Genomic DNA, 20,626 nt, shown 5'->3' with positions numbered 1-20,626 from the left:
GCAGAAATGCTTGTAGAAATAGTAGTTCTTTTCATGGTCTTGAAACAGAAAACGATTGTTACTACTCAACATGATTACCTTCCCTCCTCAATGGAAATGTGCCAGCGTTATTCCGATGCTTAAAACGGGTTGCAAAATTGAAATGTCAAACTATCCCCCTTATCATTACTTCCCGTACTTCTTTTCGTTTGTAAGGGCACAATTCCGAGCAGGATTTACTATTTAACCTCTACTTTTTACCCTTCATGCAGTACAGTTTCGTATCAGGAAGATCATGACTGACTCTAAATATCTAATAAATCTTGCTGTGTTACAACACCGTCATTAGGCTACAATAATCAATTTGCTGTCATAAACCATGACTTCTACGATTTTGAAACTTTTCATCATCAACTCTTCCTTCATAAACTAAGCCATCGGTTTGATGCGAAAAGTATGTTGTTGAGCCTTCTTTCTAGCTTTCTCTCCCACAGAACCCAGCGTATAATACTCGCCGGCAGTGGCGGATCCATGGGCTAAGGGAGTTATAGAAGGGGACTATATTAGGGGGCTATATAAGGCCCCCATTCTTGGGTATCCAATTTAAACTAGATAGAATAGTAATTTTTCCGACCCCCGCTACTGCTGGAATATTTAACCCCACATAGACCCCCCCTTGTCCATGACCACCTAGATACTCTGAGTAGATGAGTATCTAGGTGGTCATGCTTCCTATCCTGGATCCGCCACTGCTCGCCGGTGCCTCTTCTTCTTGGTCTCCTTTGACGTCTGGAGTACCTCAGGGCAGTGTCTTTGGGCCTCATCTTTTCTATTCCTTTATTAATGAACTTACGTCCCAACCTTCTTCCTTTTAAACTCATTCCCTTCTATGTGCCGATTATTGCAACATTTACAAGGAAATTAAAAATACTTACGACCGTATAAAGCTTCAAATTGCCCTTAATCGAACTACCCTGTGGTGCGATGTTTTGAAACTAAACCTGAACCCTAGAAAATGTAGCATTATTGCATTGAATTAAAAACAAAACCCACTATTTTCAACTACACCATTATTCATTTCCGTTAAACAGGGCTACAGATGTGATAGAGTTGCGCATGATGACCAACCCAAAACTAAATTACTACGACCACATTCAGATCATAAAAAATAAATCTATGTCGCTATTTGGCCTTCTTTACCTCTTCAACGAAATTGAAGATCACATTCCGCTTTTGCCTAGCTGCTTCTCAACTATAATCCTTCCCATAGTATCATATTACTCCCAAATTTGATCCATGTCAACCTCGACTAATCTAAATCCCTTGATTGCATCCCTCACTTCTTTGCCAAAATTTCTAGACATTGAGTCCAAAATTTACGCAACATGTCCTCTTATGGTGTACTGTCTTCTCCCTTCTTATCTAACCTACCGAACCTTAAAATTGAAATGGATTAAAAATTATTTCATAATACCCTAAACTCGATTACCGACTGTCTGGACTCCTATCTCTGGTTGAATTTTAGAATACCAATATCCACTCTCTCGCACTCCCTATTCAATCTGCCTATTCCACGTACCTCTCTACCAAGCACTCTCCTTTATATCGCCTTTCCTCCCTTCTAAACTCACTTCCTCTCTCCATAGATCCTTTCAGCTTATCATGCAACAATTTTACATTACAAACTATGTCGCATCTGTCTGCTAATTAATTTTTTCCTCTCTCTCGAGGTTAATTCGTGGGTTTTTGAATTATTATTGTATTTTGTCTAATTTCGTGTCTTTTTTAAAATTTTCACAGCTGTATCTGAAAATTTATTTAAAAAATAATTGTCCTGTTATGGTAATGTTTAAATCATGCCTTAATAATTTTTCTTTCCCGTCAAATAAGTTTTTATGTTCTGAAATAATGATTTTTTCTCCATATTTTATTTATTTGAGCAATTTTCACATACAGCCGTGACGCATAACGAAACGATAATGGATGCAATTTTTTTGTTGCGCACGAAAAGGTTTATCCTCTCTTGATACGCTTTTCTGACTAAGTCAACTGAACGTTGAAATTTTCATGAAGAGAACATGTACTTTGTTCCCCCCACCAGCCTACTTGAACGCAATAGGAAGAGGCCACCACGTGGGTAGCTGCTGGGAAAAGGGATTTGAAGCATTAGCGGGGAGAGATGGGGCGGAGTAGGAGAGTGAAAAATGTCGGGGGGGAGGGGGTGGAATATCCCCACCGAAGCCTCGTATTTTTTTCCGGTAGGAGGCGCGGGGGAGTGGGAGGGTTTCGTGCATTTGAAAGGAGACGGGAATGAGGGTTAATTAATATCGCATGCATGGGGAATAATGCAGAGGCTTGAGCGCACTCGTTAATATTTTCGCTACCGGGGGTGGGACGGATCTGGGGGGAAAAGGAAGGGGGTGGAGCGATAGGAGGAGGGGCATTATGGGACGCAAGAACTCAAAGTAAAGGGGGGCTCAAGTCGTGGGGGAGGTGGAAGGAGGTCTTTCTCCTCGCAGTGGGGGTCTTTTCACATCAAAATCCGTCCGGAGCAGCTTGGCTGGCCATTCGTGAAATGCCATTCCCGTCTCGGCCGTTTTCTATGGCAGAAGCGGTTGAATGGCGGTATTAACGCTCTGGGAGGCAGACCTAGTTCTTAGTCTGGGGCGCCACCGTCGACACACAACATTACGACCGCCGCCATTTTTGTATTTCCCTCCTCTTTATTCCCCTCTCGTGTGTGTGCGTGTGTGATGTCACGGGTTAGAATGAAAAGAAACGTTTCGAAAACGTGCCGAGAGAATTTGTCCGCGCGTGTCCTCGACTTAATTTATCTTCTCTTATATTTCCGTTTCTCGATCTCAATGCTCTTTTTTGCTTTTAGGGTTCTACCCGAAAAGAACCTTGGAATAGGTGTAGAATAATGGTTCACGATTCTTTCTCCGTTCACTGCCGTAGAGAAATAAAAGCTTGCCTAGGAATAGATTTGGGATTTTCTCTCGTTCACATAATGCATACGTATTTTCTTAGCATGGCGTTCGCTGTGCGGTACTTATCTTGTAAAACTCAGTGTCATGAGTTTGTTTTACTTTGTGCATATGGAGCTTTGAATTTGTGTAGTTTCAGCGAAATGATTTACCCCAGAGAATTGGTTAATGTTTTATAGTCATTTGAAAACGAGAGGAATGTAAAAAAGGTTCAACTTTATTTAGTCGTAGAGGTTCAAGTTAATGGCATGATTTTTAATCCAGAAATGCCTGAAAGCGTAAAATATTTAGGATAGGTAAACGCTACAGTGGGGCGGAAGTGATTCGTCCTCTAAAGCCACTGGTGCCATTTTTTCTAAGTGTTACCGTAGAGTTATTTGTTCTCCTTGTCTGGTTGATGCAGTTCGAGATTTGAAGTGCGCTATAATTGTTGATTAAATTGACCCGTGATAAACCTGAAGAATCAAAATGAATGCGATGGTGGTTGGCGTAACATGGTGAAACTCCTTCATGATGCACAAAGGTTAAGAAAACACTTAGTTGTTTCACAAAATAACTTAGCTGTTTATTTTGTGAAACAGCTAAGTGTTTTCTTAACCTTTGTGCATCTGAAGAATCAAATTTAGTGCCAAATGGCTGAGGAAGACGTTATTTAAACTATACTTTCCGTGAGCATAAGTAATATCTTACTCTTTCACAAATTTAACTCTAATTATTACTATTGCTTTTTTATTTACTAATGTAGGTAATTCTATTTGCCATTTTCGCTCTCCAGGGCAATAAATAAAATCGGGGCATGAAGCATTGAATTTGGAATCCAAGTATTATGCCTATTGATTTTTCATTGAATAGAATCGTACTACTTAAAATATTAAAAAAACTTTCTTTAGTACTACTATAAATAAGTGAACATGTTTAATTTTGATTGATTTCGCAAAGACGAAAATCTAATTTTTTAACCTTAGATATAGTCACCAATCAACTTTCCATACCATGGCTGTAGGGCCAAGATCTCATTCAGTCATTTCATTTTAAGGCTGATATGTATGAGTATACTGAAGAGTAGCCTTTTTTGGGGCATACGCGAGACATTTTCAAGGATCGCTCGACGATATGAGTAGACATATTTGCATCGATTACTTCCCGACACAGACGCCACCATAACAGTTCCACATCCTTTCAAGTTAGGGCAGTTAGACTACTTGCGAACCCCTGAGCTAAAGGTTCCCATTTAAGGTAATAGCCTTGGCGATTGCCCTTTATTGCCAGCTAGAGAGGGAATAACGGAAGACAGAAGTAAAATGGGAGTTGCACGTGCATTTGGGCTATTTCGAAAAGTCTTTGAAAATTTATGAGGACGAAGCGACGTTTCAGAGCTTTGTTGACGGCCTTCTTTGGGTTCCCTCTGTGCTGGAACGGAGATGGATGTACTGCAATTATGTCTGGAGCATTTCGGCTGGCGCGGTGGTTTCTAAATTTATCTTCTGCTTCAGTATGAGAGTCGGTGACCCGCAGCGATTGAGATATGGTTAAAATTTCATAATATACTACACCATCTGTACTAGCACCATTATTGGAGATAAAAATGGGCTTCCGTGCTAAATTTTTCATGTGACTGAATTTGTAAACCCTGTTTTTACTCAGGTTTCTTAATCAGGCAGGACCTACTTATCTAAGCATAGTAAAAATGTTGATTCCTGCTAGAAAAAATATGTCCTTTGAGAAAGAAGCCCATTGAGTCATACTAAAAGAGAGCCTTAAGCTCGCTGTCATATTACTTTTGGAGCTAATAAGCCAATATACATTGAAACCCCACAAGGCAAGTTCAAAATTTTGGTTTGAACCCACATTGTGAGGTCAAAAGATCAAAATTGTAAAACTTTGCTTACAATCAACAAAACTTAGGACTTTTCCCTATCAGTTCACTAACTTTCATGAAAATTGCTCGAGGCGAAGTTACTAAAATTAGAGGTAAAAATGACACACGACCTTTGGGGCATTCTGTATACTGTAATGAAAGTCAGATCACGTTCGTAACATGATAATGGCGCAACGGTGGACCGAGGTAGCTGCAAAAGCAAGGGAATGAACAGATGCGTCAGTACGAGTCGTTGTAGAATAATATTTGTTGCTGCTTTGAGCACATTTTCGTCGGTTTTCGAAAATGCCTGCAGCGCGGTGATGGGTACACACTGTGGCACTGCACAGCAATCCACTTCTTCTCAAAGTTATCTATATAATATTTACAATCTTGAGGAATAGCACGATAAGCTATGAATTTGATTCACCACATCATTACTATTTTGGTTAACGTCCCTAGCAACACCGTATTTTTCCGAAAAATTCGGATTGCTATGGCTGTCAGCGTCGCTGGTGGCGTCTTTTGTAAACTCATTTTAATGCCCGGTGTGTGACAAAATACTTGTTAGAGGCAGAGTGGTAAATCTCCTATCGTAATGTTCGCGAGCATAAGATTCCTACTGGCCGAAAATATAATGATTGAATTATACATATTATGGGTTCCCGAATTTTGCTTTTTCAGCCTCAAAATATGTCGTCTATGATTTCAACACGTTTGATGCAAAGCATACGCAAAAAAGTATTTGTCAATATTTTTTCCTCCTCAGTTTATCGACTTTCAACGGCCAATGATAATTGTTCGACTCACCTTGTATTGTATCATATATTGACAGTTTCATTGACGTTTGCATAAGCGGAGCATATTATATATTTTTTGAGTAGGCCATGAGCCACCGTCAAGATATCTGTTAAACAAAGAGGTTTTCTTTTCCTGTCCTCAAATTTTTATCCTAAAGTTTAAGATATTTATACACAAAATATTCTTTGGTAACAATGTGGCACTATGCTGATATCTCATCGAGGATATTATATTTTATCCGCCACCAATCTTCACCTCTTAATATTTACAAAGCTTAGTATCTGTAAGCAGCTGATAGCTGTATGTGTTAGGAATAGATCTGTTATTTCTTCAAGGTATTTTATCAAGGAATTAATGGATAAAAGATAATGAGAATGACTTCTTTTTTCCACATTATGTAGTTTAGTTTAACATTTAGTGATTGAGATTTTGTTTCTACTCGGTATATAAATTTCTAAACCTTTAAATCTGGGAATTTTCCGTTTTTTCAATCGAGCAAAATATAGCGTATAGTTGAAAGTATACTGGGACTCGTAATATGTTTTTGACTTCCTAGCGTAACCGATTGATTTGCAGCTCACTGGGAAAAGGAGACAATTTATTGGTATTAAAGAATGAGTCAGTGATAAATGGAATTTTCAGAATACTGTGAGAGAAAACGACTGTTTATTAGGTATTGAATTGATGTGAATGCCTATCGTTCTATCCTATAGTGAAATATTGAAAGACCTTATTGGTAATAACTTGATATAGTCGAAGAGTAATATTTGAAAGCCAACTGGAAGACGCGCATTGGAGCCTCTTATTGGATTTCTTTTACAGTTCTCATAATGGAAATGTTTGGTACGTCTTTTATAAGAACTTTTTTCATTATAAACGGAGCGGTGTTATATCTAGTGAAAATACATAAAGAGATATGGCATGCATATATCTCCTAAAACTCACTCTAGCCAATAAGGTAAAATATTAGTCCAGGATAAAGAAGGAATTGTAGTAGCAGTTTTTTAATTAAGTCCATGCAGGGGTTGGACTTGCTGCTGCAAAATATACGCTCAAAAGTGATCTAAATTGAAATATTCTTGGTTACAGTTTGCACAGTAGTTCTTTGAATGAGAATATGAAGGACAAGCAATTCCATCACAAAAAAATCTCTCGTACTTAACGATAGAGAGTTCGTTTGAATTGAATTGAAGTATATTTGGCCGTACTACGGCAAAAAAATAACTTTTCAGTATTGCATGGTAATATTAGCTTCAGTACCGGTGTATATTATTAAAACTCGTGCGTGATTTAATTATTGAATAAAGAGTAACTCTACTCTTTAAGAAACCGGTATTTTTCTCTAACTATTTTATTATGGTATCGCTTCGACGTGGCGATACATCCGTTATGAATTCCGTGATTTTCTGTATGCGATATTATCCAACACGATAACAACAGAGGACACAAATGCTCTGCATCGTGTTGGTATAGTTTTTTCTATGGATTCTGTTCTTAGTATTATTTGTCCCTGGGTATCGTATTTTAGCTAGCAATCACAGTTTGGAGGATAAATGCATTTTATAGTGAAGGATTTGGTGCTTTTCCAGCGAGTCTCGCTGATAAACTCTTCTCGGGAAATCAGCCGGGTCAGGATGGACATTGCGACCAATGTTTAGATGGCCTTCTCTGCCATCTTCATCAGGAAGGAGTGAATGATGGGCCGGGTTAGACTATTAAATACGATCATGTCATTCAGTTCAACGAAACCAAAATTCTCTGCAAGGCAAATGGATATTGGGATCGGCTTACCAAAGAGGCGATTAAAATAAGATTCGCAAAGAATACAGCGAATAGGGAAGTGAATTTCAACCAAAACTTGAAATCCCATCATCAAACAAATGAGTAATCTAAGAGGAAGAAGGACACAAAAAATGGACCAATCGTGAAGGCCTTCATATACTACATATACTAGCTGGTTTTAAATTAAAGTAAAAAAATGATAAAATAATGAAAATAAAACAATGGAAAAAAATCGAATAAAAATGAACAAAAAAAATAATAAAATATTATCAAAATAATAAAAATATATATTCAAAGGTTACTTTCTGTGCACTTTTTTTGTAAAAAAATCAACAACTGTTTAGTATGTACGTTTCTGCTAACACAAACACCACACTACCCCAAACAACACAAACAAATGCGCAAAATATAATTGAACTGTAATCTGGCTGGTTGTGGTAAATATGGTTTACCGGTACGGCGTAAACGCGCCTTCGGCGCGATAAAATTGTCTTCGATGCCAACTTTGGTAAGTCTTCGGACATTAATGTTCCTCTGTTTTAAATATTTCAAAACCTGTGGAGAATAAATCACTAAGCCCAATCACTCGCCCGTTTTGGCCATAATAAGTGATAAATATGGCCTTCGAGGTTATGTTGAGGAAGTTTAAAGTTTATCGTAAGAATTTTATGGTTTTACGATGAGTGAGAATGATCAACAAATATTAAGCGTATGCACTCGCGTGCCACCCGAAATGTCTGCCTGGGGTGGCACGCGCTAACTCTTGGGGCCTTATCTAAGGAACCACTCGTCACAATTGGAAAATATTTCAGGTGCAGCATGTCAAATGTCCGTTGCTTCGTAGGTTGCCATAGAAAATCAGTTGAAGAATACCAGAACCTTCTTATCGCCATTCATGTGTTCGAAAAACAGTCAAAAATGCCAAAATTTCTCAACTTTGAGGGCGATGCGGCACGTCTTCCGGTTATCCAATTGCAATAATATTTTACAGGATATGGTTTTACACCAATTCGCATAAAATGAGGGGGTGTCGCGAAAGAAATTTGAAAAATCTAAAAATAAGGATTACCCTACTGTGTATATAACCCGGTAATAAACAGGTCAATCATTCGCCCTGATGACGTAGGCAGAGAAGGCTATTGAAACATTGGCAGCGATGCCCATCCTGACACGGCTGATTTCCCAAGAAAAAAAAGCATTTGATTGTGTTTTAATAACACTGTAGAATACTTAAAATGAAATTTCTCCTCAACATATTGAATTTAATTTGCTGAATGAATTAATTCCATGCAATTTGCAAGGATGCACTGGATCTTGAAAATAATACTATTTACCATTGAGGCGTGGGTTAATTCAACTAAATAAAACCTATAAATCTTGTAGAAAAAACTATGTGACATACATAGGATAACGCAAAATATTTTCGTCTAATTTAGCCTTTGACGAGTTTCCTTTTATTCTACGACATTATCGAACATATAACGCCTCTGTGAAAATTTCCGTCAATGTAATTTTCTGTGAAAAAATTGTGCAAAGTCTTATAAATGCAACATTAAAATTCGTGCCGCGAACTGTGTATGATATTTTTAAAAAACCATTTCGCAGCTTACTTTTCACAGAGTATCGGATGACTACATTACGATCTTATATGCTTTATCAGTTATTAATCATTATGATTTATACTTATAACAATGACGTATTAATGGGGTACATAATATTTATGAATGTAATGTAACCCTCGTAAAGGTGTTTGACAATGGGTGCATTTTACACGCATAATTGCTCATAAATATGACTCAAATGAGATATTATACATTTGATTAGGTATTAGTTATTATTATATTTACTTATAGCTATGACGAATTAATGGGGGACATAAAGTTTGTAAATATGATGCACACTATAAAGGTATTTGGCAAGGGAAAGACTTGACGCATGACTTCATATAGGTGACTCAAATGCAATCTTATTAAATTGATTAGTCATTAATTATTATAACTGATACTTATAACTATGTCGCATAAATGGGGTACATAATATTTGTGAATATATTACACCCCTTGCCAAACGCCTTTACGAGGGTTGCAGGGAATATTGTAGATCTCGAAGGACGGGGAAACGCCCATGCTCTCAAGCCTTTAGTCATTCCAGCCGTCGCATCTATCGATTCGGGCAGTTTAAAGGGATTTTCCAGTTACCACCACCATCCGCGCGCGGCTGGGGTAGTGAGAGTCTGCCGCTACGTCATCCGCTCCCCTTTCCCTTCCATGGGAACGCCAGACCGTCTCCCACTCTCGCCTTTACTCAGCGCCGACAAAAACAGAAGAAGAGAACATCCCGGAATGAAGGAGGCGAGCTGACGGTGGGATGAGGGGACGAGAGATGCACCTAGTTCCGCCCGTCGCCACGACCAAAAGGGCTGTCGCTACTCGAATTCTCCCTCATACCACCGCCCTGAGTCGGCGAGAATTTCTTTTTCCTATTGGCTAGCGCTTCGACGCGAAATTTTCCGATTGGCCCTCGCCCACGTGACTGCACATGGCTTCCCTGTTACCCTTTCCACCGACCTTCCCCTCATTCTCCTTCCATGCGGTCTCCTTCCCCTACCTCGCCGTCTCTGATTGGTCCCTTCGTGGCAGCCAGCGACTGCAGTCGTGAAGGTGGCGCCGCTCTGCGGAAACCGGCGGCGGTCGGGACATTGACTCGTTTCCCGCAGTCGACTAGACTCGGTCGATGGGAGTAGTCGAAGTCTGAAATGTTCTCTAAGCTGTAAAGGAGCCTTTGTCCAAGATAACCTCAACTTTTACCGAGAAGTTGTATTATTTTTCCAGTTCCGAGGAAAACAAGAAAGGATTAACAGTGTATAAAAAGAGTTCCGCGCTTTTCGTGAGGAATCTCTTCAAAAGCATCACGGAGAGGAGAGAGAGAGAAGATTTTACGTGTGAGCCGTCGGGATTTTTTCCCGTGGAATAAGTAACGTTTTACTGCTGAACCTGTGATTTCACCGTGGGAGGATTGCAGAAGTGTGTGCCTATACTTTATTTTCCGAGGAACACTTTGTGAATTCAACATCTTCACTTTGGAGAGAGGGGAAGAGAAGATTGTCTCTTTGAGGATTACGTCCCGCGGAGTACAGAGAGATCTATCTTTCCGATAAAGAATTCCAAAAAAAAGTATTTCATCTAAGTGTTTCAATCTTGTATAAAAAAAAGTGATAGTTTACGTGTTCCTCTTTGGATTTTCTTCGTACTTGCAGTGGAAATTAGCATCTACTCAATTTTTGTAAAGAATCTCGCATTTCGTCGAAGAGGGAATTATATTTAGTGTCTTGAGTGTTTTATTCCTAAGCCATTGTACCCTTAGTCCTCTTAAAAAGATACCCTTGTCGTGTATTTGTGAGTGTTTTCTGAGTGAAAGAGTCTTTCAAATCCTTTGGAATATAGTAAGTTCTGTGTTCGTCCATCACCTATAACGGAAATATTTCTATTGTATTATTTGTATACGTTTTCCCTATTGTTTTCTGCCCTCCTATACGTGTACCACTTTTGAGCCCTACGTTCCAATCTTCCTGTGTTTGTGAGTGTATACCTGGATACCGCTTTTTAGCTCTGAAGCATTCGCTGTAGCACACCCATCCATCTCCTCTTCTCCCGTCACTCGCCCGTACGCCTCCAACGTCGTCCGGCGTCCTCCTCTTCGGCGGAAAGCGCTCAAAGAGGGGAACGTGGCAGTTTCGAGACGGTCCTGCTATCAAAGATAAAAAAATTGAAAACTTAATAAAAACCCCGTCGTCCCAAGGGCGGATTCATGACTGGGACGTGTCGAGACGGGAATCACGGCGATTCGAACCGTTCCATCACCGGAGGGATGAAGCGCTGACCCAAGCGAAAGGGGTGGTGGCCGGCCGGCGGTCCAGCAAAATCCGTTCCACGATGGCCATGGCGTGCTATTCCCCCTTCGACGTGGTCCCGCCTTCGCTGGCTCCCCCGCAGCCTCCCGGCTCCCAAACCGCCAGGATGTGCCACGCCAGCCAGCTCACGGCGAACCTGTCCCGGGGGACCAGCTCGTCGGCGGCGGCGGCGACCTCTCTGCCGGGCCCATCGGCCGCTTCGGCGGCCGTGGCCGCTGTCGCCGCCGCCGCAGCCACCACCGGCAAGGACTACACCCGCCCGCTGCACGTCGACTGCAGCGTCGAGTACGAGCTTCCATCGCAGGCGAAACCTCCGCCCGGGGTGAAGCACGAGCCGCTGCTCATGATCCACCCGTGCTATTACCGTCGGGCCGAATCTCAGCGGCGTAGTCCCTTCATCAACAACCTGCCCGGGACATCGGGGAGATCGAGTCATCACCACCAGCAACAACACCAAAGCATTCAACAGCAGCAGCCGCAGCAAACACAACACCTGCAGAGTAACGGTGCGACTGGGAGTAGTCACCAGCAGCACCAATACCTGCACCAGCAACAACAGCAGCAGCAGCAACAACAACAGCAGCACAGCATGCAGCAGCATGTCACGGGCTGCGGCACCAACGGGTCAACAAGCCTCCTCATGGCGGGGAGCACAACCACTCAGAGTTCTTCCACGCGGCGACAGCAGCACCAAATGCCCTCTGCCAGCGGGATAGCGGCCATGTCCAACCGCAATCTCCTGGCTCCCCCAGTGTCGCATCACCACCCGCACCAGTCCCAAACGTCCCAGCTGTCGCAGCAGCAATCAATGCTGCACGTTTCGCACCATTCCACGACCTCCCATCTCCACCAGCAAGCCCAACAACAGCAGCATGCCCAGCAGACTCACCTACAGTCCCAACAACAACAGAGTCATATGTCCCTCCACCAGCACCATCAAACACAACAGCAGCATCAGCAACAACAACAGCAGACCTCGTGCTACCAGCCCGCCCCCGCCCAAGTGAACCCCATGCACATAGCCACCACCACCTCCCACCAACAGCACCAAATCCGCTACGTCGATCCCCATCACCAGGCAACGCAGGTGCGGGCGGACGTGACCGCCACGGCCATGCACCAGCACCACCACATCGCCTCGACCGCCGTGCAGCAGCACCATTCCTCTCAGCAACAGCAGCAGCAAGTCCATTCCTCGCAACACCAAATGGCCCAGCACCAACAGCAGGTGGGGCACATGATCCAGCAACAACAGCAGGCGACCACGGCGGTCTGGCCAGGTGCGGATCCTTCCAGCCTGGCGATGTACAAGAGCGCCAAGGTGAAGAAGGCAGCCCTGACGGCCGCGCAGCAGCACCACCAGCAGTTGGAGGCGGCGATGGCCGCGGGGCTGGGCCAGTCGATGGTCGGCGCGATGTGCGGCGCCAACGTCCGCGGCGAATCGAACGACTTCGGATCGGGGTCGGACAGTGGGGTTAGCGGCGGTCACTGGACGGATTCGGAGAGGAGTCCCTTAGCTCCGGAGCTCCGTCTGCAGAGGGACTTCGTCGGTGTGGCCAACACGGCGGTGATGGGCGGCGGTGGGGGGCCGGACAGTGGGATAGCAACGCCCGTCTCCTTAGCGGACGACAAGTCTGCTCTCACCGGTGAGTTGACGAGTGTGGCCTATAGAAACTGTTGTCCAGGCTTCCTTGTGTATTCATTTTGACGCGTAGAACAACTCGCTCGGTTGTTGTTTTGTTTCTAGTGCTATACACATATTGTGCTTTATATCGAGGGCCGTACCAGGATAATCGGCAGTTGGCATTCTGTGATGGATAAATTTGAACGCTTATAACATAAAAAGGAGGAAAATATATGTTTCTACGATGAAACAAAAATTATCAGTGAATCCAAAGACTCTCCCGGTTTACACCTGTGATTTTTTTACGAGAGTAATCCTTGAGAAAGTAATCGGCTTCCTTTTAATGTCTCAGTTTAATACGTAGACGAAATGTTCATTTGTTATTTATTTTAGTGTGTGTTCCTTATTGTGTTCTGTTGAGGCCGAACCAGGAGGATATATGACAGTTGTTATTGTGTGATGGATGAATTTGAATGTTGTTTTTAAAAATACGTTTTTAAAAAGAAATAAAAATTTTATCAGTGAATGAATAAATTATCGTTTTTATTGGTTCGTTTTATCTGTTCCTTTGGTATTTGTTACTATCAGCAAAAGGTTGATACCTTATTGGCAGTTATTGGATATCATTTTGAATTCACGAGGACTGAGCATAAATAATCGGTGAGTCTTATCCATTTTTTATTTTTTATTACTTTTATTGATGTGTTTGGTGACTAAAACTTAATTCATCTAACAAAGTGAGCTTGTATCCGGGTGTATGGATGATTTTTTTGGCTAACTGTTCAAAATTTTGGGAAAATATATTTTTCTAAATTTTGCTAGCTCACGGACTTCTTACTGTGCTGTTAAATGCTAGTATATTTGTTTTTGAGGCCCAAAATATTTCACTTCGGCCATTTATTTTTCAAAATTCAGCTTCTCCCGTTTTCTTACGCAAATTCTGTGAAAACTTCAAAGTAACTTTCCTAGTCAAAATTTTATTGATCACTTCTCTGACCTGGTGGTGGTTTGCACTGAAGTTTTTCCAATTTTTGAGGTTAACGCAAGATGTGTGGTATTACTCTCACTTATGGATAAAAACATGGTATATCTCAAATTAACTCCTCTGTCATGGAGGTGCCTAATAGGGACGGCAGGTGCTTGGTAGGTTGCCCTCATTTCTAAGTCATGTTTGCTCACACTGGTGATGTCTGCCGAAGACCGTGGCTGCAGTTAGCATGCGTCTGACTTCTCTTTGCCTGACGCCAGTCTGTAACTCGGGTGAAGGCTTGGTGAAAGTAATTGAAAACACGGTTTGAATTCAGTCCCACACACAAACTCAACTCCAGACTTGTGGCTAGGTATTCCATTTTTAGATTTAAATTCACTTTGGTCACAGAAATTGGAGTTTTCCCAGTGTTGCTTGGTCATTGTAATTCTCGTTAGTATTTTACTTTGCGATATTTTGAATTGTTTTATCAGACAATTTGGCCCATTTCTGTGATTTATTCATTTAAACTCGAAATCTCTGACGAAAATAATTTTCATAGGTCGAGGTTCATACTTACGCGTCGCCTTTATTCAGAAACGGCTCATGTATTAGCCTCAATTAATATATCATCCCCAATTTATTAGTGTTTGCGAAAAAAACGGCAGAATTCCCATGAATCAGTGACGGCCGGCACGTTCAATGGAAGTCTACCATTGCATGAAGGGGGAAAGAGATTTTTATCGGACCGTAAGTCTATGTTTCGACTCATGTGTTCAAGGCCTAACCTTTGTACTTCACGGTACAGTGAGTTCTGCACCTTACAGAATCTTCTTTTGAATTATCTCCGCAAACTGCTTCTTTCTCGCCGAAGCAGATCTGTCATTCCTATCACGCAAGACATTCCTTCCGCCCTTACCGGCATCCCTTTGATACGGGCCACATGCTCGGGTGTGTTTGTGTGCGCGCAGCGCCGCCGGTGAGAGGACGGCGAACTAGTCAGTCGGGCCGTCACTGGTGATGCCGGCACATGCGTGAAGTAGGGAAAGGATGTATTGGTAACGGAGAAAGACAACTGCCGAAAACACATTTGCACAGTCAACCCAATGTTGCGTCTTGGGAGAAATTAAATTTCAAGACATTCTCATTTTTAAAAAGTGAAAATTTTCTACTCAATCATAATTATTATGCACACTACATATTTTACCGATAAACTTTACTGCAAAAAATAACACGGTTTAAATCTTTCTGAATAGAGCTGAAAATGCATAATTTTTTTATGTTACTGAGGAGCTACGTTGGGTTACCATGGGTTAAATAATGGTAGTTCGGGTACTGAGTAGGCAAATAGCTGAGGTTCTATAAGAGCTTGTGTACTATCCAAAAAGTTTATAGTAACCCCCAAAAAATGGTGTGCGGCAGACTTAACACAACATTTTCGTAAAATTTGTTGTATTACGTTTCAAAAATTTGGGTCTCTCCTCAGTGTCCTCTGCGCCAATAGGATTTTGCTCGGTTACAATTTATGAAAGGGCTCGTGTTTGATTTGCTCATATTTTATTTTGTCAGAATTTAAATTCTTTTACCTTAAAATAAGGTCCATTTTTTTTGACTTTTTCATTCTTTCCTGATCGTGTCGAACTAATTTTCTTCCGTCCACATCTAGTTCGCTCATGCGTAATCCTAATTTCGAGTATCATTCCCACTGAAGTTGATTGGGCCAACCGAAATAAATTTCTAGTGTCGTGCCCTGGTGCAATCTGATTGATTATAGTACTTCAACACTTTCCCCGCTTGGCTTAACGTGTCTTCTGCCCCTCTGGACCCCTCGAGGTAATTGAGCGTGTGACGTTCTGGTTTCTCCCGTTATTCGTCGCGACTCTCCGCGCATGTGTACGACTGGCAGGCGGAACTACTTCCCCAGTCTGTTTCCGTCTTCTGCCAGTTTTCCGATAGAATTGTCGATATTCATTTAGAATTTTCACGATTGACAAACGCACTGAGGGAAATTGTTCACTACAGGCTGAGGCCCAAAGTTTTACCCACGCACTGAACCGTGATCATGCCAAGTATTAATTAAATCGATATTCATTGGCAACCGCATGCGGTTAGAGAAAAAAAGAGTTCGAATTTTAGCGCAATTTTTTCGTGAATCTCGAACACATTCAATAAACGATGTTAAATTCAGGTCTGCAATAAAAATCACCTAATAGTCGGTACTGTTTTCGCTTTATTCGAGTTATATTTCTGGTAACCTTGGGCCTGTGGTAAAATCTTAATTCAATCTTGCCCTTTTTTTTCGATTTTCATGGAATAGTTCGGAATGGCCGTCGTTAACGCACCTTCCCTCTGCGTTGATTCCATTGCGCGCTTCCCGTTTTCATTAATACTATATTTGCTTGTGACTCTTGGTGCGTAAAAATTTACTGATGAGTTAATGTTTACAGTACGAATTTCCCGAATCCATTCCATCGTAAATGTGAGCAGCTATCTTCAATGAATTCGTTGTTTATTTCCTCATACTTGGCACGTAAATAATGATTAACTACTCTCAGGCTACCCGCAAATTCGCACGCATGTGTATGTATTCTTTTACACTCCCACATGATAATTTTGTAACGGATGCCTATGCAAGACTACAGCAAACACTCGCTTTGTGATAGTAGTGCGTTCCTGACGAGCGATCGCACAGCAATTTCCGGCAAATGTTGAAAATGCATATTCTTCTGACGAGAAATCAGTTTAAATTTTTATTGCTGTTTTTAAAATTCTGTTAGGGTACAAAGTATGGCATGGAATCCCTTATTTTACTGAGGTGTTGTGCAATTGAAAACAAATTCAGCTAAATTAGAAATTTTGAAAAGGAAAATTTGAAAGATCTTAAAGTTACAGCACTGTACTATTTTTAACACTCAATCAACAGCAATTTTGGCTTCCATTAGACTCGTATTAATGGCAAACATAGCATATTATTTGTTTCGATACGTTTATTTGCTTTTTGCCTTGCCAGCGGTTGCGCGAGGTTTCAGATTAAGTGCAATAGGCTCTCGCTACATACCTAAGCCAAATGTTGATGGAGATGAGGATTAATTAGTCACTTGAACTGTGCTTGTCAAACACTCGGAAACGGTAGAGACTTTTTAGTTTTTGCTGTATGACTTTCGCATGAAAGGAAATATTTTATTGGTGCACTTTCCGTAAATAAAACCGTGACCTACGTAGGGAAACTTTGTCATGGATTATTTCCATCAGCGCCTGGGTTGCTCGACGGTCCTATTTTCTTCTTGTGATTGTGAAGCATTTTTGGGAAAATACAAAAAATTGTGGAGGTTTGACGATGGAAATAGTTTTCCACGAACTTTAGGGGCATGGACAAGGTAACCCTTTCTAACTCAGAACTACTTCTAGGAGAGATTAAATATCAAGACTTCTCATTTTAAATATGTGAACATTTTCTACTCAGTCATGATTATTGTGGCATCAACATATTTCGCCATAAAACTTTACAGCACAAAAGGACACGGGGTTTAAATCTTTCGTAAATAGAGCAGAAAATGGTTATATTTTTTATGTTACTTAGAAGCAACATTGGGTTGTAATGGGTTAAAGCAATCAGCGCTTGTGATTTTTTTAATGGCAAAAAGTGTGTTAGATTTACGAGTACGGAATGGAATTGAATTATTGCCGACTTCTGCGAGTGGAAAGTATTCGGCGAAATTTGAGATTTCTTAAAGGAAAATTTAGAAGACTCAGCTCAAATATTACGCCCAATCTTTCGTAAAGTCAGTGCTCTTCAATAATATTCTCGCGACCGAGTGTAGACTCGCTGAAGTTGCCGCTCCGAGGCGCCCGGCGCTGTCGGGGAATGCGGCTTCGGCGGCCGCTATCCCCAGAGCGGCGGCGGCCGTCCTTTCCCAGCCCCGATGGAGGCGTGGCCTTCTCTATCTCCCGCCTACTCTGGGTAGTCATTCCCCCATCCTCGCCCGCAGGCGTACTTGGTCGGCCGCCCGGTCGAAATTGCCTCTCCCACCGCCGTCTGACTAAACCGCTTTCGTCGGGAAATACACTCATGGATTGTGCCTCAATGCTGGATTGCTTCACAGCCTTATTTCCTCCTGCTCATTTTCGATTAACCATGGGAGATTGGAATAATTGATCGGACATTCTCAGGATAAAATTTTTTCCGAGCTCAGTAGTCCGAACTAAGAGGAAGATTTGACGGATGTAAGAGCTTTTATTTCACTAATTCGGTAGCACAATTGGCGCCCATTAGCAGTGGTGTAGCCAGGGAGGGGGTCCGGACTCCTCCCCCCGAAATATAAAAGCAAATTTATTTTCCTCCATAGAGGAAAAAAATAATGAAAAATAACTAGCTTAAAAATATTTCTTTAACAATCGAAGATTTTTCGATTATGGAAAGTGTTACAATTAGTTTAAAACCCTCTACTTGGTACCCTTTTTTATAATTGTCCCCCTGGCTGTGGACCCCCCCCCCCCGAAAGAAATTGCTGGGTACGCCACTGCCCATTAGCCCCGCATTAGTAGTACATGTGATCTTATGAGTACTTCGATGAATTATATGGCCTGTGCACAGGGTTGATTGATTTAAATCATAATGTGATGTATATGTTTGATTTTTAAAGAGTCAAGAAAAGGAAGCTTTAAGTGTATAATTTTGATTTTTATTTCGTAATTAATACAATGAATCGACAGTTATCAGCACAATGGTGGCTCTTAAATAGAAATGATACTGTAGTAATGCATGTAACATGAAAATAAAAAAAAATGGCCTTGGTTAGAATACTAGTGTATCCGTTGAAAAAAAATTGTTTTCTGATTTAACTTCTGAGCGTAGGCACCATACAAAGTTGCAATTACAGAATTTTTCTAAACTTCATATGCTTTAGAACCGCAGAATATAGTACATTTGATACTTCCAATGGCAATTTTATATTATGCTGGTGTAGTTTTTAATTTGATACCATTGGCATTTCCATAGTTCTCTCCCCTGATTGACTAAATGTTGTATTGAGTTTAGAGTATGTTGCCTCTTGTTGTTTCTGCAAACGATCATTCTCCAATATGCTGCCCAAATAGTTAGTTTTGCAAATAACTGAATTTTTGATGAATGGAGAATCATAAAAATCTCATTTAAATCAATAAAATCCGATTTAAATCAATAAAATCCGATTTAAATAAAAAAAATCAACAAAAATGACTTTTTTGAAAAAAATCATGATTTTTATCAACCCTGCCTGTGCAGCGTGTGAGAGTGAGTGGTTAATCATACTTTAATTAGTTAGCTTTTGGAAGTGCTTGGTAGATTAGGTTAATTGAAGATAACGTTTTTACCCTCAATAAGCAGCTCATTAGGCTTTTATTAGCCCCGTAATAATAGGAAATATGACATTCTTTCATTCAAAATTGGTTTCTATGGATTTATTTGCTTTTATGTATTAATTCAACCGTTTGATCTGGTTCATTTTCGATTGGCAGTTCGGTCTTCGTCTTACTACCCGTGAGGGGCAGGAGGAATTAGGCCAGTTCAGCCTGGGGATAACCGGAGAATAGTTCAAAATCATTACTATGGAGATTAGGGGAATCGTTCGCTCATTTCCCTCACTAGTTAAGTGGAAATATGAATCCCATTTCTACGTATTTATTCTTGATGTTTAGCCGTGCAAAAATGCGCTTTTCATTAGCGAGTGAAATTTCCAAACTCCTAATTTAACATGGTCGGGATGTTTTTACGTTTTGCTGATCAGTGTCGCAAACACCAGTCGGCGATATTTTCCATAGCCTTGGGGAGAGATGAAAGCCGAACTGTGCGGGCATAACGGTAGTCTCAACGGTTGGTCAATTCACATCAAACAGCCATTGCAGCCTTCTTTCCAAAAATTTTCCGAGAAGTCTTACGCACGGATAAACATGACTGACTGCCTTTTTCTTTTTTCCACGATCGAATTTTCACGCTGTGCAGCGTTTTAGACGGGAAATTATCGCTCATAGATAGTACGTGGTGGCGAAGGGAATGTGTTTAAATTTTAAAATGATATTCAAATTGTTTACCAACGTTTCAATATATTTCTTGTATCTTCTTCAGGGATATGAATGATGATGGTTACAATATACTGATACTTTAGGGTATAGAAGATTGTTACCATGTATTTTTTACAATGATTACAATGAAGACTGTCTCTTCATTTTCGTTCATTTACAGTTGAATTTTTTTCTATATTTTATTATTGTAACAAAACATTGTACTGTAAATTAACGAAAATGAAGAGAGTCCTTAATTCATTTTAATTTATGTAGAATTGAATTATTTTTGTATTTGTTTATTCCACTATTGTAAGAATATATCATGTCTTCTTGTACTAATTTATTGTAAGCATTATCATTCATAGCCTCGAATAATACATGAAAATTTATTAGAAACGCTAGCAAACAATTTTTCATGTTAATATCAAATTTAAAAGCATTGCCTTTGCCACTACTACTGGTCTATGAGCACAATTGAATTCTTTTTATACTTTTTTGTTTTACTATAGTGAAAAAAAACCGGTAGCAATCAATTTGCAGAGTAATTCTCAGACCTATACTCTGAAAAATTAATGGTCATGAAATAATTGAGGTCAAGAAAAAGAAATCGATTTAAATTTGAATAATGTCATCACTTTGCCTACGTTTTATCAACTTTCCCGTAGAGGATAGATTT

General features: G+C 40.8%; 1 protein-coding gene across 1 annotated transcript; it reads left to right on the top strand.

The window, feature by feature from the left end:
• The first annotated feature begins 10,067 nt into the window (after positions 1–10,067).
• Positions 10,068–13,475, top strand: LOC124167763 (myb-like protein I). Its single transcript, XM_046545777.1, has one exon. It carries the CDS (start codon positions 11,340–11,342, stop codon positions 13,023–13,025), a length of 1,686 nt encoding a protein of 561 aa, XP_046401733.1. The 5' UTR covers positions 10,068–11,339; the 3' UTR covers positions 13,026–13,475.
• The last annotated feature ends 7,151 nt before the right edge of the window (positions 13,476–20,626 follow it).

This window comes from Ischnura elegans, chromosome 11, assembly GCF_921293095.1.
Source record: "Ischnura elegans chromosome 11, ioIscEleg1.1, whole genome shotgun sequence".
Lineage (NCBI taxonomy): Eukaryota > Metazoa > Arthropoda > Insecta > Odonata > Coenagrionidae > Ischnura > Ischnura elegans.
The sequence above is the reverse complement of the archived record's forward strand: the minus strand, read 5'-3'. Positions and strand labels throughout refer to the sequence as shown.

Coding starts and splice junctions, on each gene's coding strand:
- LOC124167763 (XM_046545777.1), top strand. CDS start 11,340: ATGGCCATGGCGTGCTATTCCCCCTTCGACGTGGTCCCGCCTTCGCTG.